The sequence below is a fragment of the Leptosomus discolor genome, chromosome 1, assembly GCF_034619465.1.
Source record: "Leptosomus discolor isolate bLepDis1 chromosome 1, bLepDis1.hap2, whole genome shotgun sequence".
In the NCBI taxonomy this organism is placed as follows: domain Eukaryota; kingdom Metazoa; phylum Chordata; class Aves; order Leptosomiformes; family Leptosomidae; genus Leptosomus; species Leptosomus discolor.
Window position 1 is genome coordinate 14,755,316 of NC_141391.1, and position 25,804 is coordinate 14,781,119.

Here is a 25,804-nt window from a genome sequence, read left to right on the forward strand (position 1 = left end):
CCCAAGCAGTGAGAAGTAGCCACATAGTGAATTGGCTTTATCTGAGTGCAAGAAACTCCTTCAGGACAAATTTGGTAAAGACTTCTAGTGCCATTTAACTTCACTGGACAAAATTCTGCTTGATGGGGTCTCAGTTCTGCCTTCTGTGTCTAGAAGTGCGTATCTGACTCTCTAAACAAGTGTTACTTAGATCTGTGTGTGTGTGTGTCAGTCTTTTAGGAAAAAACCCCACACAACCCTGTTATGTGCAGTACTGAAGTTCATGTGACTGTGATATTAGTTGTCTGATCAAAGGAGTCTAATCAAGTGTTGTATTCCTGAGCTCTAAGAGCCTGAAAGAATTTCATATAGAAAGTGTTTCATTTCCTTTAAAGCAAAGTGGTAGTATTTTTTTTTTTTTTTAATGAGCTATATATACACATTTTAATTTTTTTCCCTCTCCTTCTCCTTCTGTTCTTACAAAACATTTTACTTTGTTGCCCAAGTGCAGAAAACTTTGCCAGGAAGAAGGGTGAGCAAAGCTTCTGTTTCCCATGACCCTCAACTCTAATGTTGTTCCAAGAGCTCACTACTTACAAATGCCTTGATAACTGCTTTCATTCCTTTCATCCCTCCCCCGCCATCCAGCACAGACCAATGTGACCGATCCTCCTTTGAGCAGCTCTTTTCGCAGAATAGGGGAATCTAGTTAATGTAAAAATCATGGTACATAAAAGCATTTAAAGATATATTGCAGAAATTTTCACAGCTAAAAATCTGCATGATAATGGCTGCAGTGACTTATTCTTGGTTTTCCTAGGAGCAGTCTTTTAATTGCTACCCATTCATACCACAACTAACTAACCCTATTTTATTTTTTTTTTCTTGGATACATACTTGGGTAGGGGTAGTAGTGGGGAAATTGCATCTCATTCTACTCGTGCATGTATGCAGCACAGAACCGGTGTTTCCCAAATAGTCAGCACTGCGGCTCCTTACAAATGCTTTGCAGCACAGGCTTTAATTATATTGTGAAATTATATTATCATATATTGCTTTGCGTTTCACTCCCTATGAATAGGTACATGCATTTTTAAAATTTCTCTGGATGTACTGTAAGATTAAGAACAGAGAAAACTGTATTTTAAAATACTATTAAAAGACCATCTGATGCACCAATACCTTACATTGTACTAGAAATCTGGGAATTCCCATGTTTTTTCTGGCAACTCCTTGGTTGCCAGACAGGAAGTCATTCTCTGCTTTTTCAACCTCTGGCAGCATCTGCTCTTAGTTTCTCTGTCCTTTTTTTGTGGTGCTTCTCTGCCTGCACACTGCTCACTGTCTCCAGGATGTGTCACGAGGAGTGAGAAATTACGTAGCAAGCCTGATAAACCTTGTTTCAATGAAAGGGGGGAGGGGAGGGAAGACTGGGCTGTGGACCCAGTTCCCTGGAAAAGGCTGATGCTGTTCTGGGAAATTAAACATCCATGGGTGGGGGAAGAATGTGGAAGATCATGAAAGAGCATTTAAAATCCCCAGAAGGAGCAAGAGAAACTGTGTTGAGGGTCAAAGTAAATTTGGAGGGAGAAAGTTTAGGATGGATAACAGAGTGGTAGAAAATGATGCAGAATTTAAAGTAAAATGGTATAGAAGAAGATATGGAAAAAACTTACAAAAAGAAAACCAAAAAAAAAGTTAATGTTCTAGCTTCTTCCGGTCCTTTAGGATTTCTGTATAATCTTACATTAAGGCTGCTGCTTTAAGTTGTCATTCAAATGACTGTTGAAACAAACCTGAAATTAACTGTATTTGAAAAAGGGAGAAAACCAGCATGTGTGCAGTGTTTGATCTTAGCCAAACAGTTCCACATGGCTCTGTGTCCTTGAATTGAAAACCTTGGAGTACTATCTACCTTAGTTCTACAGACATCTGAAAGAGGCTGTACACTTGTATCTGAGATTTTAAAGCAGCCTTGAGTTACACCAACTTGAGATGTTGCACAAGTATTAATGTTTAGTGAGTTGGAAACCAGCAAACTGCATCTCTCTGGAAAGTGTAGCAAAATGTACTGAAAGGCAGTAAGCTTAGGAAAAGAGTGATATATGGACCTTGACTGAAGTAAGCAACTTGAATATCAGATAAATCTTTAAACAAGGAGGAGGATAAGGAGTGATTATTTACTGTATGTTATATCAGATATAATCTTAGCTTCTTCTCAGGTATGTTTCACGTGCTTTATGAGTGGTTAAAAAGTTAGGCTAAAGAGTTGAGATCTTCCTGATACAGAACTACAGAGTAGTTTTATCAACGGACACAGAGAAAATACTGGAAGAGTGCGGGTGAGTGAGTGCTGGTTTTCAATTATTGGTGAGTAGAAAAAAATGGGAAATGGGCTTGTTTTCAAAGATTTATTCTTCTTTAACAGAGAAGAAATATTGGAATATTCCAGTATTGGAAATATTGAAATCCTTACTGTGGGTTTTGGCCTAAAATCTTATTGAATAAAAATAAGCATATCTGCAAAACTGGCATTGTATAGAAATGTTTGGTTAAGTGTAATTTAGAAAAACATAATAATATGCTAGAAATAGGACTAAGTTATACCCTACAGCAAATCTTTATGATTTAAAAAGTGAAATGAAACCAAGTGCTTTCTGAAACTTTTAGCAGTATTTGTGGAAAATATTAAAAAAATTGCAATTGGTAGCAAAGGAAAATTTTCTATTCTGCATTTAACCGTGTGATTAGTCACTTATAAAGGTTTTATTGTTGCATTGATTCTGTAAATATGGTTTGGTGATTGGAAGGTTTAGACCCTAGTAATTCCCTGCATAGTCAGTTTGTTTTCTAATCAAATGCAGCAGTATTGTTGAACAGTCTTATAAACTAAAATATTGAGAAAGAAAGGATTTTGTAGCTATGAGGTAATGAGAAATAAAATGCAAGAATGTGGGAGTATAGAAAGAAAATAAAATGACACCACTTAATATGGCAAAGAGCTATGAAGTTATGTATGTGCCTTAACTTTAGAGAAGCAGATGTGCAGTACATACTATGCTGTCCTCCACATTGACGGTTATAGGCCATACATTTTTAGTTGCATTTTCATTCTTTCATTTATTTATAACTATGCAAAGTCAAAACAAGTTAGTTATTGTATAGACTTTACAGCTTTTGCATACTAAACTAAAATTCACTTCTTTCTGTTCTTCTAATTAATATGAACAAGGTTTGTTTCCACATCTACAGGTGAAATGATGTAGGTAACATGATGGGGTAAGGAGAGGATTAATGAAAAGAGGGATGGAATATTACCAACATTGTCTTTTGACTGTATAATAGTATTTGGTTCAACAGTGATGTTTCTGGGAAGTTTTAGTGTGATTTTATCAAGTAAGCATGCAAACGTGGCCTAAAAAAATCCCCCTCTCATTAAACATCAATATACTGTTCTTGGGGTGTCTTTTTCAAGAATGTGTTAGATTTAGTGCTTAACTGTAGAGAAATACTAAGAATATCTGAAGTATTGCACAAGTTTCTAAGATAAGGAAGTTGGGACTTAGAAATATCAGTGTGAATAGCTGTGACGTTTATAGAAGATACGGACTTCTCAATAGCTCTTGCATCATAGTATTAAGAAAGGGGGGATTTTGTTGCATTTGATCAAGGGGATTTTTCAGTGCTTACTAGAATGAGAAAGTAAATTATGCACTTTTCTCATGGAAATATTAATCAGTAAGGAAACGACACTGAAAAATTTCGAACTGCTATAGCGCCTTATTTAACCCCAGAGGAATGCAGCAATGCATGGGCTACATGTTGACGTATTCTGCTGATGTCCTTTCCCTGAAGACAGTGAGAAAGAAATTAGCTTCCCTGAAATTAAGAGCAAAATGTTGAGCCTAAGGTGAAAAAGTAATGTGGGATTGTTGGGGTAGAGAGCTGTTTATTTTAGTTGCTTATTATTGTTCCATGAATAGCAAGTTGGCAAAGAATATACACCAATGAAGCTAGCAAATAAAGGGAATAAAGAGTTCATTGATAGCAACAATGAAAGACTGTGTCAATACAGAGCAATGGCCCTTGTGCTGCAAAATCTTTGGCACTGGGCAGTGGATTCTGTATTCCCTTGTGGTCTTTTCTTGTGCTTCTTTAGAAGGCATTATGGCAAGTGGCCAGCATTAGCTCCATCTACCCCTGCAGATAGCCTGTCTTCTGTGACAGTTTGCCCTGTGTTTTGCCAAATTTGATTCTTCTGTAGAAATTCGGAAAAAAATATAATTTCTCATGAGTTCATTTTTGTATCCTTCTTTTCTATGGCAATCAGAAAAGTTAATTTGATCCACAAGTTAATTCAGCTGAGAAATAAAGAATAACAAGTGTGTGTGTGTAAATAATTTAATCAAACAGACTTCTAAAAATGGAAGTGCCGTGGACAATATTCCATGTAATGCTGTAGGCTATGAACTGTGCGTGATAGGAAAGACTAGTATTGAAAGCCACCTGAAACAAAACATGGCAGAAGCTGTATCAGCTGACTCTACAGATTTTTGTGTGTGTTTAAAAGGTATATTAACGTGCATTTTAATTTACTTTCTAACTATAGGTGTTATGGACACTTGTCATGGTGGTGATGTTTTTTTAAGTTGGGGTTACCTGTTCTGGCAGCAAAATTCTTTTCATGTACAGCTGAGGGAATTAATTGCAGTACTGAAGTATGTGCCAACATCCCCATACTCAGCATTGCTACTTTGGGCTAATTTGTAAGTCCTTTACAGGTCCACTTGTTTGTGCTGACCTGCTGTCATACGCGTTATGAAATTGGAAGATTTTCTGTATGTGACAGTTACCTATGATTGTTGATTTTTCGTTTATTTTTCATTTTAAAGCAGTGATGAAGAGTGGAAAGAGGTGCAAATTGTGAAGAAAATGCATTTTGATGCTGTTTTCTGAATTGAGACCCAGCAACTATAAAGCTGGGATTTTTAATGAGAAAGTCTTTAAGGCAGGAAGAAATTTGAAATATAGTAGTAATATACACAATCTTGTATGATCTCTGCTTTTAACTGCTTAATCATTCATACTGCCTAAATAGAATTGTACTGCTAGCTGCTGTGTTTACAGTCTATGATGTGGAAAAAGATGTCCCACTGTGACATGTTCTAGTTACAATCAAACTGACTATAGCAAACACAGAAGCTGTTGAAGTTCAGTGCTTCTCAGTGGGGTGTTCTTGTTCCTCCAACTTATTTCTGGCTGTTGATATAGCTCGCCTCCATGAAGCTCATTCTCATGTAACATAACAAAACCAGGGCAGTTCTCAGTTGATCTTCACAGTAAAGAAGCATGTCATAGAGTTTTTAAGGAGATGTGTATCTCACAAGTATTTTTCTGGATAAATAGTGTTTTACAGATTTGTATTTGTAATACTGAGAGCCCTTTTTTCACTTGTATGAGTTTTTAAATGTTTCCTTGCTTCTGTCATTTGGTGCAGTGAGAATGCTGCAAATCTTGCTCATAGCTGCTGTTTCACAATGATAGTGTCTCTGTTATAAATCTACTTTTTCAAGTCTTTCAATAACTTAGCCAGAAAAATTGTTTATAGAATGAGAGTTGCTTATGAAATAAATCAAAAAAATAAATTTTATTTGTAAAGCAATTAAAAAAACCACATCAAACAAACCACAACAGTGACTCATTTTCAGGTACTGAGGAGTAAAAGTCAATGAACTAGATAAATAGTTCTCTGCATTTTCACATGCCACTTTATCAAGTACTCTGGCAATATTGTTCAGTTTGTGTTGTGTTTTATTTACACATTACGATTCCTTAATGCTCAGTTTTGTTGAGTAGCTTGGGTTTTAATAAACCTGTATGTCAGTGCATGACCAAATGAGATAGCTCGTCAAGCACGGCGCCGCAATGCATCTAGTCATATATGGTAGTGGAATCAAACAGCCCAAAGGTTTGAAACACCGAAGGTGACTGTATGTGCTCCCCTTTCCAGTCTTCGTCCCCTTTCCAGTCTTCAACTGTCCTGAAATTCAGCTGACTGAAGAATTGCCTCTAATATCCTGCCAGCTCAGGCATCGCCCCTTTGCTTCTACTGTCTTTGAAGCCATACGGTAATAACTAGCTTTGTGTCAGATCACCAGATATGTTGCTGTTGCTATTTTAGCCAGAGCGTCTGTTGTTTGAAGTCCCGTTTACTGCATTCCAACTGGCGCTCAGGAGTTCATTTAGGCATGTTTAATCTTCTCACTAGGTTTCAACTGCTGTTTTTCTTTATTAACCCAGTGAATGATACCAAGCTTTTCCAGGATGATTGACATCAGTCAGGAAGAGTGGGGGTTATTGGAAATCCATTTGCTAATGAAGTCATCTTTGTAAGTAAACAAGTAGAAAGACTTTGGCTTTAATGTATTTGCTGAGAACAGTTTCTCGCAGGCTGTTACTAGGGTAGGGGTATTCATTCTTTGCAAGTGCATAAAGTTGTTGCTTTTGGAGCTTGTTGGACTCCTGTCAAAAGCTTGGTCTTTCTTCTGTTTTTGCAGCCATCAGACTGGCAAAACCAAACACAACAACCTTCCCACCCCAACCAAAAAAATTCTTTGTGCTTACCAACTTGTAGAAATCTTGTCAAGTTTCCTTGATGTGATCGGCTGTGCCAAAACTAATATACTCTTTCTTTCATCCTTCAGCTAATAGTACCCACTGTTTCATCACTTCGTTGTAATGCTCTCTCCTCATCCTCGAGCCTCTGTATAAGAATTTATTTTATGATCTGTTTAACAAATCTAAGACAAGAAAGTTGAAGAACTTCAGTCGCAACAACCCCATGCAATGTTACTGGCTTGGGGATGAGTGGCTGGAAAGCTGCCAGGCAGAAAAGGACCTGGGGGTGCTGGTCGACAACCGGCTGAACATGAGCTGGCAGCGTGCCCAGGTGGCCAAGAAGGCCAACAGCATCCTGGCCTGTAACAGCAATAGTGTGGCCAGCAGGAGTAGGGAGGTGATCGTGCCCCTGTACTCAGCACTGGTGAGACCACACTTTTAGTACTGTGTGCAGTTTTGGGCCCCTCACTGCAAGAAGGACGTTGAGGTGCTGGAGCGTGTCCAGAGGACAACGAAGCTGGTGAGGGGTCTGGAGAACAGGTCTGATGAGGAGCGGCTGAGGGAACTGGGGTTGTTTTAGCCTGGAGAATAGGAGGCTGAGGGGAGAAATTATTGCTCTGTGTTGGCCGGTGTTGGTCTCTTCTCTCATGTAACTAATGACAAGACAAGAGGAAGTGGCCTCAATTTGTGCCAGGGGAGATTTAGATTGGATATTAGGAAAAATTTCTTTACTGAAAGAATGGTTAGACATTGGAACAGGCTGGCCAGGGAGGTAGTGGAGTCACCATCCCTGGAGGTGTTCAAAAGATGTATAGATGTGGTGCTTAGGAACATAGTTTAGTGGTGGGCTTGGCAGTGTTAGGTTAATGGTTGGACCTGATGATCTTAAGTGACCTGATGGTCTTTTCCAGCCAAAATGATTCTATGATTCTATAAGAACCATTCCAGTGATACAAAGGGACTGCATCATAATTTTATCATCCTATATCCAGCATGTCCTCATCTGAAGCCTATAATAAGTTAATATATTACAGTTCAAACTAAATACTCCTTTTTGGCAATTTGAAACAAGGTGAATCTTAAATAAACCTGTCTTCTAGGATAGTGCAGAGGCTTTTTCCATATTTTTATTGGGTAAATATGTTAAGCAGATTGATCAAAAATATAAAACTTCAGGAAGAAGTACAATAGAGTAACATGTTTCCTGACTCCTTTGTGACTTTCCCAAACGGATGATGACTTTTATAATTATTTCATTAGCATTATGGTACTGAGGGTTGGTATTGTATGTATCCATATTTAATACTGGTATTACATTACTTTCTTGTGGTTAAGCTGCAATTATCCTTTTATTGTTTCCGGTCACATTGTAGTATGCTTCTTTTAGTACTTCCTCTGTCAGAGCTCCACAAAAAAAAAATCTTTCTGGCTGGTTGGCTTGCTTCAGCCCTTACTAAAACAGGCAACTCTGTCTCAGTTGTCTCCTTCCACTGGCTGTACATAGTGTGTAAATAGCTACTCTTGACTGTATGCATCACTGCAAAACTGAACTGAATCCTCCTTTGGAGTTGGGGAAAACAAGGAACAAAAGGTGCAGGTGAGTACTGTCGGAAAAGAAATGTTAACAGAATTGCTGGTTAGAAATTCACCCTTCTGACAACTGAGGGATAACAGGGTGTGGTTTCACTCTTTCACTGGCATCTAGAGAGATTACAGTATTTGAGTGCCTGCAGAAGAGCAGGGGCAAGAACATTTATGGTATCATTGAGACTTTCAAGCAGCCGTCCTTCCCTGGGTGATAGACTTGTACTGTTAGTCAATAAAGCTGATAAGGTTTTTATAGTAACTTAGAAGATCACTTGGCAGCTTGAAAGAGAATTTCTATCCTGGGTGAAGTGAAATATCCTAGTTCATGTGGACTGCACAAAAAGAGGGAAATGACTATCAAGAGGTATATGTTAGAAGCTGAGTAAGAGCGACTCTTGTAATGCCACATAGCTTGCAAATGATAAAAAGGTTATTTGTTTGGTGTGGTGATTTACCTTACCTTCTGACGTGTGGAAGGAGCAGGATGTATTGAGGGCTCTTGGTGACGTTAAGACTCTGGGACGTAGAGTGATAAATGACATCTTGTAAAGCTGGACAAGGTCTCTGCTCCATCTCTCTGCTCTTTTAATTTTTTTGTCCAGATGAGATAAGAGGTAGCAGTATCATTTGCCTCTTCTTGATTGAGGAGGCATTTGCTCTTAAATCTGATTTAATTCAGTTGTGAATCTTTGTATCTCTTAAAGGAGGCCTGCTTATTGCACAACTGGTCCTTTCTGTGACTAGGTGAATTTTGCAGTCAGCGAAAGTGATGATGCTCCTAAGAAAGAAACTGATAAATATAAGTAATTGCACCACTGGTCAAATGTTGGTGGTTCAACTGCAATGCTGAGCTTTGAGTTCTTACAGAGTAACTCCTATTACAGCTTCTAGGTAGCTGTCCAAGTAAGCTATAATTTTCTGTAAAATAATTTAGAATAATTTTTTTTTTTTAATGTATATTTTCAGGTAAAATTAACTTTGTATAGAACCTGTAAATTAGTGTCACAGGAAACATCTGACCTTGGAACTTCATTTTATTCCTTGCTACACTGAACGTCTTTAACCTTAGTAATGTGTCTTCTACTATACTTTCAAGCTGTTAGAATGAGTCTCATATAGAGGCAGAAATCACCAATGGTATCATTCTGGATGATTTTATCAAATTATCTAATGAGCTCTGTAGTTCTTACTACATTCTTCATACCCACTATATCTGAATTAGGTTAAACATGCCTTCCTCAGGTTCAAAACATATATATTAACACTGTCTGACACAGTGAAAGAGAGATCGTCATCTGTGTATGACTAATCCAGGATATAAAATGGAGACTCCACCTTGGATATTTTTATCATTTGTTTTCCTTTCCATTTACATTTGTTTCAGTGAGCCCTGCATAGAAGAGTGATAGGGGAGAGGCTATGCTCCCTCATTTCCTTTTGTGTTCACAGAGATGCTGGTCATTGTGGGCAGCTGTTAATTTGTCCAGATGAAATAAATCTGCATTCCTATTAGTGACAGTTAATTTTTACATTTCAGCGTACTTGCAATATAGAATCTTTTTCATTCAATTGCCTTAAGGCCATATTACTCCTTTTGGCATCAAGTGGTATGCAGCAATTTTGTAGAAGGGTTTAGAACTCAGTGTAGTAACTTGGTGGAAGAGCCAAGAATAAAACTGTGTTTCTTCCCTTTAAACTCAAAGAACCATGCTGTGAACAAATTCAAGTTTAGATCTTTTGCACAGCTATGGAACAATCAGTTACTTGGATATCAAAGATGCTGTATTTGCATAAAATGGAGTGCTTCAGCTTATAAAGATCAATTTGTTTTCATCTATACAAACAGTTGGAAACACTTTGTGTTTAGCCTCTGGTTTGTTAATACATTTAATTTGTCGATACATTTAATAATCTTCATGTACAGCACAGTGGGAAATGTTCAGTCAGGATGCAGTAATTCTGAGGAGCATTCTTTCCTGTTTTCCATGCTTTTTATCAAAAAGATATGGAATTCATTTACCCAGTTCTTTACATCCTAGTTATTTATCAGATAAACATATAGGATTCCTTACTGATACAAGAAAAAAAATCTGTTCATGTCTGTATTGTTTAATGACTGCTGGTTTTCTTGTTGGACTGATGTACTCTATAGCTGCATGTGAAAATACAAAAGCAGCAGGCTCTGAGTAAATACCAGGGATAGGGCAAAATCCTGGCAGGGATCCTATGGCTTGATAATGGTTACCTTTAATTGAAAAAAAAAAAAAAATCAGTCATCTTACTGTGTGGATTCTTATTTGGACATGTTTGAAAGTTTGTCAACCCTTATTTCATTTAGGATAGTGGAAGGTTCTTACTGTTGAAGACTGCTCAAATTTAAATGACACTTTTTGTGTGTGTTTGTGTCTTGATTTACGACATTAGGCCAATTTTTATTTTTATATGCTAGGTTTTATTCCTGACAGCCTTCTAATTTTGTGTCCAGCATTGAGTAAATGAGTATTTATGGCTTTACAGTAACAGAGGGCTAAGGAAATAGCAGAATCATAAAATGGCTGAGAAGGGAAGGGACCTCTGGTTGTCATCTGGTCCAACGCCTCTGATGAAGCAGGGCCAGCTAGAGCCGGTTGCCCAGTATGGCTTATGAACATCCCCAAGGATGGAGACAGATGCATGATGCTTTTGAAACAGAATTTATGACTTGACTTTTGTTCATAACTTGTCCTTGCCATGACTTTTAATTAGATTTAGCAAATATAAGAATCTTAATAGCTGATTTTCGTACCTTCAAAATAAATACTGTAGATATGTCCTCTAGGATGTAGAGAACTGTTGCTGGTTTTCTGAGCTCATCTGGACTGGTAGCATTTTTAAGTCTTGACCAAGTTTATTTGTTATCACATTCATTTCTGCATTTGCCATTAGTACCTAAAAAAGAAAAGAACAGATTTATGTCACTACACTGATATTCTGTATTTACAATTTTTTTTTGTTGGAGTGTGTACAATCCTATGCAGTGAAGTTTGGATTGTTTTGACACTTCTTTGGTCCGAATGTCCACTTTGTGTAATTTAGTGAAAATAGTGCTCATAATCCATGGACAACCAAGCTGGTTGGCAAGCACTTGTGGGTTTTTTTTTTTCCCCTTTAATTGTTTTTTTTTTTTTTACAAAGCTTTTGCATAACACTTCATAATGTTTTAGTGTATTAGAATAGTTAAAATGTAATTCTTTTGATAATGTCTATGAAAGAAACTGTCATGAGCTTTATTTTAATCTGCAAACTAATCTTGCAGTATTTAAACAACAATGGTCTACTTACATATGCAATTTACCACTAAACATTCATTTCTTATACTAATTTTTTACTTTTCAAGAAGTATAACAGTTCTTGAGTTTTCAGCACAGTGCTGTATTAATGTTTGAAATCTGGCATAAGCGTGTTTCATAGCTTTCTGGTATATCTCAGATACTTTGACTTTGAAATGGCAGTGGGGACTGTCCAAAAAAAAAACTAGAAAGGAAACTTTGTAAACAGAAAAAATGTTTCATGCAGAAATGCATGAAACCTTGCTCCAGTGAAGTTGTTGTGGAGTAATTCTGATTTTCTTTTTTTTTTCTTTTTCTTGAATTATAGATTTATCCATGGCAGTGCAAAAATTTTCACAGTCTTTACAAGATTTCCAGTTTGAGTGTATTGGAGATGCCGAAACTGATGATGAAATTAATATTGGTAAGTACATCATGTGCTCTGGTTGCAGTAACTTTTTATATTGTTTCTTATATATTTGATATGATATCACAAATATAGTGGGGCAGTTCAGTTTTTGTTTGTTGTTTGTTTGTTTTTTTTTAATAGAGCGTGTAACAAAAATAGAAAAGTAAGTAAGTAGAAGTCATGCAAGACTAAAAACACATGTCAAAAAACTATGTCTTCATGACGTAGCTTGGCTCATTGTAGAGAAAAGTATTCAGCAGCACCTTGTCAACTGCGAATCTTCTAAATCTGCGCTATTTTTAACTTACAGACAGTTTTCATTGGGCTACTAAAAAGTACGCCAGTTTCCTATGAAATAACATAGGTCTGCAAAAAACACTTAAGAACCTAGTAAGACAGAGGAAGTATTTAAGGGTCTAAAACCAGGAATATGTTCTTTACAACTTTTGCATTCCTAAGCATATAGTTGTCTGAACTTATGCCAGTAAAACTTACTAGCTGCTTAATGTTCTGCCTCTGCACACACCCAGAACTTCTGCATTTGCAGGACTGAATGCCTCAGCTTGTCCTGAATGTAAGCCTCTTTAATATCATCAAAATATTCTTTCCTCAGCAGTCTAATCCTGGAAATATTTCCAGGATTCAGAAATCCAGCCACTCTTTACTGCAAGATGTTGCTGTGGTTGCAGTGATACTTTTGGGCAGTAGCACAGCAGCAAGAGTACTCTGGCTCCCGTTGGTGAGAAACTTGGATTATAATCCATTTTTGGAATGGCTAAATCAATGTCATGAGTCTTAACATACAACATGGCCCCCACATCTCTCCCAAAACATCTGAGAGGAAAAGAAGATTGTTGTTAAAGAGTAGATGCTTCTAAAAATAAATAATTTCTCAGTACAAGAGGGAACATAGGACTTGTTAGTGTGTTTTTAAAAAATCCGTGTAATGCAGACAGGAAACTAAGATTTAGGCTTTTCCAAGTGTATCTCTTACTATAAACTATTTTCAAGTCTCCTCTCTCTTCAGTATTTTTTTCCTGACTGAGTTAATAATCATTGGACAAAAGATCTGAGCTGCTTGCTTTCACCTGCAAGGTTTGCCTCATCCTCACCCTACAACATTGTGATAGGAGACTCATCAAACATGGCTGGTGTTTGGTCACTCTTCTGCTAACCTTTGGCAGGGGGATGGGAAGGGAGGTTTAATTTTACTGACATACAAAAGGAGGGGAATGAAACCACTGAGCTACTTCTACTCAGATATAAAACTGCATACATTCTTCAGGTGTATCAAGCTTGGAAAAAGACCAAAAATGAAAGGAATGTATGCACTCTTTGGCATTCTACATGTTATTTCTTGTCTATTAAAGTTACCTTGTACGTATTTTGTGCATTTAAACTAAATTATAGTATCTCACTTATATGTCTTAGGGTTGGTCAATACCTTTTTAAAGACATAAAGTTTTGCATTTAAAATGAGGTGACTGAGGACAAAGACAGCTTTCCTTTTACTTGTAACCTAAATGTAGCAAAGACAAGACATTTTATTGTTTGGATATTAAACAGGCATTTAAAACTATTTAGAAAAAAACAGAGTTCATGAAGCTTGACAGCTGATTTATTTCACTTGGAGCTTCAAAGAAAGGATTTCTAGCTTCTAAAGCACCCATTGCCTGATGGATTGTCATGTACATCAAAGAAGCTTGTCAGAGTAAAAGGTAAACTGACAGGAATCAAATTCAAGTCTAATAGAGTTTGAATGATACTGTGTGCTTTTATAGGGTAAAGCTCAATTTTTGATCTCCCTAGAGCAGTGACCTAGAATTTATCCGTATCTTTAACATGCCCCAACAAGCTAGATGTTTGCTTATCATCAAAGACAGCTTTGTATAGATGAATCCTGCTCTCTGTGCCTCCTTCTACCTTCACCTTTTTTTTTTTCAAGAATATCTACGACTGTGCAGGCCACTGGGAAGTTTTGCTTCAGTCTGCAGTGATACTCGTGACTTGATAAGTTCTGTGCAAAACCACCATATACATAGGGGCTTAATACCGGGACTACATTCTGAAGATTTTAGAATACAATTCTATTTCAAGCTTAGTGTTGCAAGTCCACCCTAATCCACCTTTGCATTGGAAATTCACCCTCTGAATAAGGCTTCTTCTGTCAGCATGTGATTATTTCTGTTAAAAAAAGTTTCAACTTTTTTCAAAATTGAAATAAAATCCCCCCACCTCCCCACCCCCACTTACCAGTAATGAGTATTTGGAACTAAGCTGATAGCTCCATGAACTTTTCTTCTTAGGCAATACTAGAGTTGAAGGCTTCTGTTCAGTAACTAAATGCAACATCTTTTTTTGCCGACCTGAGCTTCAATAACAGCATTCAGTTTCATTTGCAGTTCCTGTAACCTGTGCCTTTTTATATGCTTTCTTTATACAAATCATCTATTCCAATAAGCCCATTACACAAAATACACAAGAAGTAGTTTTAGTTAAGCTCCAGGACACACTCAATACAAACGGATTTATGATGGTGTTCTTCATATTCATTTTAGTCAGTCTATTATTTAATCCAGTTATTTATTTCAGGGTTTTTTAAAATGTTCTTTTAATTCTTATCTTTGATTTCTAATTTTTATTATTTCTTACTTTTTATTTACAAATGTTTAATCCTTCCATAGAAGTGTGTTGTTCTTTAATAAAAAAAATCTACAGGTCTCTTTGTGTCTGTGTAGTGCACTTTGGATAATCTTTCCACGTTTTTGCCAGTTACCCAGGTTTATATATGTAGCCACTTGCAGATATAACATGCCCAGTTAGAGCCAGACATTTTGTGCATGGGTTGTAAGCTATTCCCCTGACTTTCTTGAATAAGCACACTGTTTTGTTCCTCAAATCATCTACAACTTCATTTTTTTTTAAACACTGAACATCAAAGGATTCATGCTATAAAAAGCTTTTTCAGATATTTGCCAGCACATTGCACTTGGGAAACAGTGCTCCCAGATTTACTAGCTTTTCTCATTAAAAAATAAACAGCTAGCAACAATTGTCAGTGTTATCTCTTCCTCTGTTTTGAAAGGCACATGGCAGCATGTGATCTGCAGCAATGCAAGGGCCATACTAATTGATAGTAGAACATGGATATTAGCTCCCATTGCATATGATTCAGCCAAGCTGTAGGTTTTTTGTGCAATTTAAAAGTTATACAGAAAGTGGCATCTTTAAAGCAAAAATAACATGATGAATGACAGTGAATCATTAATACTAAAAGGCATCGTAATGAAGGTCTTATCCTTACTCTAAGGAGAGGGTGTTACTTCCCCCATCTTACTGGACTTTTCTCAGTCTGAAATAAGCAAGACTTGACAACACTTCGCCATTCACTCTTTTAGATGTGTCGCCCTGTGCATAGTTGCTCTCAGCCCCCTTTGCAATTAATATTTTGCACAAAGATTAAATACTTTTAATTGACAATGAGTGAACGTAAAGGAGTTGAGTTGTTTGTCGTGCCTGGTGAGAGTTTTCTGAAAAATAGATGCATGATTTTTATACATTTCAAAACTTATAGGTAACATAAAATGTTACACAGATAGGATATATGCAAAACCGGTGTTTTTAATGAACAAGTGTCTTCTTCCTCTGTATGTGCTGTGCAGGCAATAAATTTTGCGAGGAGAAGGTTTGCCCAGCTACTCCTTTCCAAGTACTATCTAGCTTGTGTCATCTGATTCCTTCCTCAGAAATCTCCCTGGTTTTATCCTTCTTTTCTTCTGCTGATACAGATGAGAATAATAAACATAACTCAGTGGAATTCTGTCTTGTTTCTTTAACAAGTTCTTGTCTATTTTGTATTATGGCTAATTATAGATCAGTGAGATTTAATATCAGCAGTATAAGACCATGCTCTTCAGAATTAAAAGAAACCAAGAAAAATAAATACATTCTGATATTCTGGCATTTTACTTTAGTATCTGTTTTTTATTAGTTTGCTATTTAGGAAAAAACACTGAAAGGCATGTGTATTTCATTGTCACTGTTGGTTTTGAATTTTTTTTTTCCCCTGAAGGGAATTAGATTATGACAGATGTTTCAGGTAGCATCAGGTGCTTGATTTAGAAATGTAATAGGATTATTATGATCCATGAAATCATTATTAATTGAGTCACAAGGAATAGATCAGAAGTTATAAATGTGATATCTTTCCTTGTGGAAAGTGAATTCTCCTCTTGCTGCTAGCAGTTGTGACTCATGTGATCTTTGCTGACTCACACCTCAAGCCGTTCATGGGATTATTAAAATTGCTGGCAATTAACCGTCTACAGAACTGTTAACTCATACCAGGCAATTATGTTGTATGCAACAGTTAGTTTCAAGTTGAACTTTGAAAAATCCCACTAAAATCTACTGAGGAGAAAGAACTTTAAAGAAACAAACAAACGAACAAAAAACTTTAATAGTAGTTGATTGTTAGAGTCCATTGCTGTGTTCTTAAGGTGCTCTTGTTTGAGTTGGGCAACAATGCCAAAGCTCAATCTTCTTTTTTGCTTCTACTGGACATCCACAATGCTTTTCAGATAGCAGCTGCTCTACCCTCTTGGAGAGCCTGCCAGAGGACAAGCACCCTGTCATTTAAGGCAGCAAACAGATCTGTCTTGGGAAAGTTGTGTATAAAACTGCACAAATAAGAGAAACAACCAGAAAGTTTCCCTTCCCCCATGTCTTATAATGATATAAAAGGTAAATTGGCATTAAGAGGTGACAAATTCCATTTTCTGTAGTGGTACAAACTGTGCATGCAATGTTCTATTAAAACGAAAAAAACAACAAAACCCCCAGGATTTATAGGAGCTTTATGCCTGCCTAAAGTGTGTGAAGGCAAAATTTGACAAACCAATTTGTGGACATTGCAGCCTCCAAGTTAAGAGCCTCTCTTTTAGAGCCGCTTAGAGGCTAATAAGGAACCTCAGAAGGTAGTTGTCAGGCTACTCACAATTTCAAGCCACTCTGTTGCAATTGTTTGTGGTGTACAATGGCTTCTTGAATTTGCCTGGCTGTTCCAGAATTGTTTATTAAATGCCATTGAGCCACCTACAGTTTGAATCACTTGGATATCTTGCAGGTCATCTCCTTAATCACTTGAGGTTAGCTTTGATGTTCAAGGAACTTCTTTTTAGGGTTAATATTCTACCTACTTTGTACTGAATTCCCGTTCGTAACCAGGTTTTTGAATGGAATTACCAAATACTAATTAAGTCTAAAATGAATGCCAGCAGCTCAGGTCTACTACTGCCCTATCCAAACCAAGGAAGGAGGAGGATTTTGCCACCACCTTGAGGGTACAGTTCCAGGGGCGGATTTTTTTATCGTAGGCATCATCCCAATAACTTTTGTAGTACTTGAGTTTGTTGACCTTGCGGAACATGTTAAGAGATAAGTGTATTTACAAAACGCTTTTGGATGGGTGGGGAAGGGTTGAGTCCTGAATTAGCATAGAAAGCTATTTGCAGCTGAGAGTTAATTTGCATAGCAAGATTGTATGCTGTTTTTCCACAGTAATTACCTATCTAGATTTACCAGCTCTTTTTCCTCCAGGTGGGAAAATAAATTTTAAGATTAACTTTTTAGGTGACCTTCAAGGAACTTGCATAAACTACCTGTAAGATCTGAATCACAGGACAGAGTTCTTTGGTATTCCTATTGGACTATTTTTATCTACAAAAGTTAAATAGTAACAAATTATGGGAGGAACTCAGCACAATCAGGGTGTGAAATGCCTAAAGTATTTGTTTAAAATCTGTTAAAACTGTTCCTGCCATTATTGTTTTTTTTTTAATCCCTGTTGCAGATTTAAACAAATACCGCCTGTTTCCGGAACACTGTTGTTTCTTGACTCCAAGAAATGAGTGATTTTATGCTAGTGCTAGGATCCCATAGAGGCTTCAAAACAGCATCTGCACCAGAAAGAGAAGGTTGGCCTTCTGTTGGTCCAGCCCAGAGCTCTTGTCCTTGCTGTGGAAGGTCAAATGAGGCTGACAAAGCAGGAAATAAAATAGTGTTACAATAGGCCTTTATCTGTGCAGGAGGAAAAGGTAAGATAAGATCAACAACACAGGCCTTGATTTTTATTCTTTTCCAAGATACATATCAGAAGGTTGTTACAATTTGCATGCTTCATTCCCTGTTACCTTAAGATGCTTATTCAAATGAAAAAAATTAGATTGTGGTAGCTGATGCAGTCACTGCCCTTTCTGTTTGTCCTACCCTTCTTTGGTGGCAGCAGTAGCTGGACGTGACATAGAAGATCTCCAGAGTCACTGCAGTTTATATCCTGGTGTGCTAAGGGATTCCAAAATGCCCAGTTCGTTTTATTATGTTGGACTGCAAACTGTGGTGTCTCAGGCTGCCATTTGCCTTGGAGCTCATGCTGTTCACAGAGGGAGATTGATGCAGGCAGTGGACAACAATACCTATGGTTGTCCTGGATCATTCTAAGGAGATTAAATGAGTCAACATTTGATCTGAACAGCTGAGTAGAGAAGTAAACAAGTGCAGGCCACTCATGGATCAAGATGAAGTATCTGTTGTCTCCCTCATTAATAGTTTGATCTTCTGGGCTCTTGTAGATGCATTCTACTTTATTGTCCTTATTCCATGCCTTCAACATACCTCTTCTTCCCTTTCATCACTTAGCTTTGTTCTTTCTAGAGTTGGGCATCCCAGTGGAAGAATGAATGCCTGTGAGGAGACAGTCTGAGGATTAGAGAATTGCCTTACAGAGTTGGTTTGAAAATAACTGATATGTACTGTTGCTGTGTACAATACACTTCTAGTAAAAAGGCATAACACTTCAGAGTTGTCAAGTTAGTGTACCTCTTGAGGAATAGGCACTCATTTTCGAAAACAGATAGTGGTTTGATCAACTCAGCTTTGAGATAGTCATCTTCACGTTTGAGAAAATAAGGTGAAGGACTTTTACTTTCTGAAATCAAAACCCTCAGTAGACATTATAGAATTTCAAGCACAGGAAGTCCCTGATGCCTTTGTAGGCCTAAATTCAACAAAGCTGTTGTGGCAAACCTAACATTTGTTGAAGTATTTGCTGATATTTTTTCCTAATTAAAGTGTTTGATCATTGAAGTAATAAATGCACTAAAGTTTACAAATCAGAAAAACAGTATTAATGATTCTCAGCTGCATTCTGAATACATCACTTTTACTTCCGCTATTTCAGCACCCGCAAAGAGCCACACACAAATAAGGTTTGTACAGCTGGAAAGATTGAACTATTAGGGTTTTTTGCTTCATTTAAAGTATGGATGTGCCTCTGAAGAATCTGGGATTGGCAAGCCGGAAATGTAGTCGTAATTACTTCTAACTCCTTTGTTTATGGAATGCTAGGATTGAATATTACTTTTGCAGCTTAGTATGTTGCCCAGTGGTTATTTCCCACATTGTCTTGTTACTCAGTTGTTCAAAAAACTTGAGCATGAAGTAGCATTTACTTTCTTAGAATGAAAGATTTGTATTCGTAGTCAATTTATTTTGCAATTCTTTCTAGTGGGACTGGGGAGGGCGAAGGGCAAAGGTAAGCAGGAGAAGATTGAAAGAATCTCTCATTTAACCAGAATCCACCTTTAATCTTATCTATTTCTGAATATTCCATGTTTTTTAAAACTGTTCGTCCTCTGACAGGCTGTGGATATCGGTCAACTCTGGAGAAGTCTGATCTGTTCAAGTCAAAGGTTAATGGTTAATTTAGTTAAGGTAAGAATTAATTGCATTAAATGGGCTTTTACAGTATAGGAAGTTATGCTGTTAGGTTCAATGGGTGCCAGTTCAAGCTGCTAGGGTCAGTTTAAGATCACTTCATACCTGTTGGACAGAAGATAATGTGTTGAATATTGTTCCCTATGCCCTGCTGAGCTATGGAGCTCAGCCCCAGGACTGATGTGCACGTGGCTCCATCAGGTGGAAAGAGAGGCTGATTTCTCTTTGGCAGATAGAATAATTTTAAACCCTGTTTTGTAGTGGCATAGAGAGGCAGTATTTCTTATTGACAACTAAAACTGTTATATCTTTATTCTGTGAGAACATGGTGAAAACAGAAGATTTGTTATAGCTAGTCCCAAAGGCCTGCACTCCTTCACAGAAGTGTAGAAGAAAAGGGAGAGACAAGAAAAGTGATTTACTAATTTGTGGAAGGGTTTTGATATAGTGCTCTGTGAGAGCAAGTGACTGCTTGGGAGATCCATTTAGTCCCATGTTCCTAACAAAATGGAAGAAATTGCTTAGATGATTTAAAATGTTTTTGCTGTCACTTCAGGATGCCACATTTGGGAGAGGTGCTATAGGCTGACAGAGTTAAGAGTGGGCTTTTTCTACCACAGCTCTGCTAGAGTTGTGTTGAAAAATTGTTATGCTGAAGAAGTCATGCTGCAGAAGATAGATAAATTTCCAAGTTGAATGATATATTATCAGAATATTTGCTGCGTTTATAATCAGACTAGAACACTCACTCAGGGTGGATGTATTGCAGCTGTTTTTTAATAACGTGTTAGAAGTGTGGTTGTGGTATTTGGATAATTGTTTGGTGTGCATTTGTTTTGGTTTTGTTCTTATCAATATACCGTGGGATAGACAACCATTATAAAACCTTCAAAAATCTTTCAGGACTTTAGGAAATGTTTTGCCCTTGTTTCATCCATTTAGAATTTTCTACTTGTATTTGCTTTGTGAGGTTCTGCATGAGTAGGGCATGGCAATTTACTGTTATTAGGTCAAGTAATTTGATTTATTTAAATTGTGTAACATTGCCTGTTTTAAGGTTATCTCTCCTTGTATTGTGTTTGAGAAGTGCTGAGTGTGGATCTGAAAATTATAGATAACCTGACTTTCTTGCAAGTCTTCTTAGTTTGTCTATAAACACGCAGGGTTTTTTGTAGACTTTAGTTGAAAACAGTGGAGTAGAAAGTGTAAATGTCTTGGCTCAAAGCATTGTTTTAACATTTGTACAAGGCTTATACTTGTTTGTTGAAATATTTGTGACTCAATAGCTACTTTTTATAACAAAGACTTCTTGAGTATGATACTGCTTGTAACTGGATTTAGATACTTATGCTGACAAAGGTTTGTTTCGATAAAATTCTGTAACAGGGAAAAGGATTTTTACTTCTAATAGTGGCTCTACATTTTATGCTTTACATATGTTTAAAAAAAAACCTTCATAAAATACCTTGCTATATTTGCTCATTAAGTTGCAAGATGAAAATACTTTTGAGTTAAAATTCCAGTTGCCTGTTATGGTATGTACATATTATACTGTACTTGCAAATACATTTTGCAAAGCTTTGGGCTTGATTAAGCTGAGATCATGATTTGTTGCCTTATATTGTTCACATATTAGTCTAGACTTTGAGGCACACTCAGACAGGAGGTTCCATTGTTATTGTGAAACTTGCTGGCCTCTTCTACTGGTTTGTCTTGCCTTTATTGTGTGACAAAACCCCTAACGCTGGTCAGGGGAAATGTTTGTGCCCGGTACATGGCCAGCAATGGAAGGGCTTTTGAACATCTTCTCATGGGGAACACTCCCTAAAACCATATATGGATTGAATGCCATAAACCAGGGGAGGTCAAGCGGGGAGACTGTTACTGAATCTGTGGTAGTTTCATTGCTGGTTATTTCTTCATGGGACATTTGGAGCGCTTATTACTATCTCTGTGTCCTAATACTACAAAGAGCCTGTATGCTCTAAATTACGAGATAGATGACAAAATACCACCATGTTTGCTCTGAGTTTACAGTGCTTTAACTCAAATGAAGTAGGGAAAAGCCTTGTGTTTTTTTTGTTTACTTTGTGTTACACACATTTCAGTAGCTGTGTTCTGATAAATTTCTTTGCTTGCCAGTATATAATGGAAGATGTGATCATACTTGGAGAACAATATGTAGTCTTTGACGCATAGATTTGGGCATAAAAGTCTTAATTTTGTCATTTTTCTTGCTTCCTTACTTGTATAATTTCTTTGTAGAAGATTTAAACCAGGCATTTTTCATCTCTGTGTCTCTTTGTCTCATACTTTTAATCCCTGATGTATAATGGATTTGTTTGGCAAATTTGGATTTATTTTTGCAAGGTAGCACACTTACTTTCAAGAATCGAAAAAATTTAGCAAAGTACATTTCCTCAAGTTCAAGGTGGGAATTGCCACAGGAAACAAAATTACCACTGTAAGTCCTGCTCCCTGGGAGGGTCTAACTCTTACAGAAATAGTTACTGTTTGTTAACCATTATGGTTATTATTAAACCATCCTTTAAATTGGCTGGAATTTTTTTTTTTTTTAATTTTTAGTTCATCAGAGTTGAAAGTTCAAAGTCTGCATTAGGTAGAAATTGCTTCAAAATCTGAAAGATCATGGTACTATTTGATAAAAAACATTGCCCTTGCAGAGTTTACCTACTAGATAAATTATGGAGCAAATAATAAGAATGTTCATTTATTGAGTCTGAAATTGCTACACTTTGTTTGCTCTAGGTATGTCTTGATTCTATCATAAGAGCAGTACAGACCAGACAGAGTTGCCTCTACTTTTGTGTACCTTCCCATGATGGAAGTCTTCAAGGAAATTTGTGGTTATTTGGGTTGTGAATTTAAACCACTGTCTCCTGGCGGAATTTACTCTCAATTTGAGAGTGTCTGTCAGAATATTTCCATTTAATTTTAAAACCTGTACACTTGAATTGTTGCTTCAGCCTGTGTCATTTACTACCAGAAGTACATTTCATTGTATTATGGGAAGGTACAAATAGCTTTTTTTTCCTGTTCTTATGGAGGTTGTGGTAAATGTAAACACAGATTAAAGGAATTAATGAGGTCCTTATTACAGATCCATAAAATCTGATACGCAGATTAGAGAAGTAAGAGAAACCAAATGGAGGATAAGGCAGCTCATCCAATGTTAATTTTCCAGATTTAAATAAACTGAAACCCTATGAAGAAATGAACCATTATCTTGCTGTTCTAACTTCTTTTTCCGCAGTGGAATCTTCTAACGTAATTTAGCTTTTTGAGCCCATCACTCAGCTTAAAGTTAAAGCGTGTCTGACGTGCTGTTAGCTTACAAACTGGAATTTACATAAATACATAAGCAATATTACCTTAAACCTAAACAAAAGAAAGCGGTTACTCTGCTTCCTCTTATATCTTGGGAATGACACCCAGAAGAGGATGAAATAGGTAAGAAAAACAAAGGTTTCAAATCCTGTGCGCCTCTCCCCTTCTTTTGTTTTCTCTTCTGTTTCTCAGTAAATACTGCTTATGGTACTGAGCTCAGTCTTCCAAACTGAAGTTTCTCTAAAAATGTTGCCACTTGGAAAGTGAGGGAAGCAGACCTAGCGTAGAAGTGGCAGAGGAAATGGCAGCAGCCACTGAAAAATGAAAACCTAAGCGATAATTGGAAAGATTTAGCAGAAATGTACTTGTCCAAATATAGCTTTTCTGAAAATCTCTTTAAAAAAAATCTAAAAAAACTGAAACAAAACACAACTATTTTCTGTAGGAATATGTAGCAGTTGTCTTACACTACTGGTTTTTTAACTATATTACAGCGGAACTCAAGCCCAGTCAACATTATATGTAATAAATATATAAATTGCACAAATTATTCTTTATTTCTGTTTATGGATTAAGGTGTTGATCCCACAGCTTCTTCTCTTTGGGCTAAACTGTAATTCCGTTTAAAGCTGTAGATAATTGTACACTTTTATAGGCTTTATACAGTAGATAAAAAGGAAGAAAAAGAATTGTTAACAAATCAGTCCGGGTTGTGACAGTGGTTAAGGAAATCTGTGTTGTATAAGATAAGGCTATATTTAATTTCGTAGCCAACATACTGAAGGACAAAGAGAGTGTGAGGCTTTGCAAGCCGTATTTCAAGACAGTCCTCCTTCGGATTTACATTTTGGCGTGTTGAAAACTTGCCATAGTGGTGATGTTTTGAGACATCCAGTTTAGTTACCTTCAGATGTAGACTACAGATCCTTTGTGGCTTTTATGACATCCACAATTCTTGTTAGGTAGAAAGTAATGAGAAAGCAGATTATTGTCTCTTTATTCCAGATGCTTGTGGTGGCCTGTCAGTGTTAATCTGAAATTTGTGATTTTTCTGTCTGATCAGGAAACCGTCTGTTGTTCCCCTTGTCTTACTTCCCACCCGCCCTGTACTTTTTCAAAATGACTTAAAGCCAGAGAAGGAAGGATGGAAATATTATTTGATGTTCTGGTTTTGGTTTTTTGGTGGGTTTTTTTTTTTGTTTGTTTGTTTTTTAAAAATGCTTGAAATAGCATTTGTGGCTACAAATAGTGGTAGCCATTAAAACCTCTGGAAATACATCTGTAAATTAGTAACTGTTTAATAATATATTTACTTTCATTTTAGAATTGGAAAAGAAAGTGTATTGTCCTAGCCTTCCCAGCACTCATTTATTCTACTTTGTCGCTGAAGTCTAGTAAACAAGTATTAATCCTTAGGAAATTTCCTTATGGGTCTTAAGTCCATCTTGAATTCTGATTTGGTAATGTATTACTTACTGGGGAAAACTCCCTTGGCGGCTGTAGTTGAAGTTCGTGCTCAAGCATGAATTCAGAGCCTGCTGTAGTATGTCTGTGCTAGATAGGACCAGTTCTGGAGAGAGGATGTACTTGACTGACCTTCCTGCCAGAGTGTGTCGGGAGCAATGTACAGCACAGTCCTGGCATTTCCCCAGTTAGATCAGGAAGATCTAAGGAAATCTCTGGCAGGCTTGCACATTTTTGCCTCTTATATGGCAAGATGTTGTAAGAACAAGTTACATATTTCTGTATGTATATTTTTTCCATGCTGGCATTCATGTTTCTGAAGATAGTGGTGATATCTGCTTAGAATACTATAAAACGTTGTTTAGTGTACTCTAGAGTATTTAAAAATTGCCTATGCATTGTTTAAGACTGCACATGTAAGTATAAGTTAAACCAACACTCCATTTTGCAGAAGAGAACATTTATTTTTATATGGTAAACTTTCCATTCTATCTCAGGTTTAACACTGCTTCCCAAACTTGGCTTTATGTCTTTGAATTCAGTATTGGCCCTGTAAAACTACTAGTTTTCATATACATTGCTTTCCTTTTCTCTTTAAATATAGATGGCATCATACCTATTGTGTGTAACATATATTAGTACTGTGTAACACTGTGCTCTTTTGTATTAAGCTAATTATTGATAGCGTAGCTTCAGTAATCTCTGTAGGCATGATGCGCTATGATGTTATGTTCTCTACACAAATATGTAACAAAAACGTCATAAAGTTTATTAAGTACATGAGTTTTTTGCTATTATTTGATTTTAATGCAGTAAACCAGAATTCTAGAGCATAAATGAGGCATATTTTAATAATGTATTCTATAAATTCAGATAAATAAATTTTTATCCTTTTTCATTTCTCCCTTGCTCACTTAGTCCTACACTGAGCTTCAGTTCTCTTGACTATCTGAGTATAGTTGTTTGTGGAGCTGTACTGTGTGTTTGAGATTATAGGGATGAAAAACCAAATGAAACACATGCATCTTTTGGAAAAAAAAGACAGCGTTGATCTACACCATTAAGATTTAAGCTGTCAGTACTGTTAGTTTGCTTCCTTATGAACCAAATTAATTCAAAGATTTTTTCATTTAAAATTAATGAGGGTGTTGGGTTTTTTTAAATAAAGTAATGGGAGCTATTTCTCCTGAACAAGGGAAATTTTGCAGCAAATTATTGTTCGATTTGGAGCACTCTAGAGAAAACAGCTGGTGACCTGTTTTGCTTGTGATGAATGAGACCACAAGTGTACAGCTGCATACATATACAATTGTTTTTA

At 36.8% G+C, this 25,804-nt stretch overlaps 1 protein-coding gene across 1 annotated transcript in view; it reads left to right on the forward strand.

The window, feature by feature from the left end:
• The window catches only part of ARHGAP42 (Rho GTPase activating protein 42), a 166,795-nt gene that overhangs the window by 27,941 nt on the left and 113,050 nt on the right, over positions 1-25,804 (forward strand). Inside the window, exon 2 of the mRNA XM_086481749.1 lies at positions 11,821-11,916. Coding sequence (XP_086337875.1) covers positions 11,821-11,916 — 96 coding nt within the window. The remainder of the gene's footprint in view (positions 1-11,820; positions 11,917-25,804) is intronic.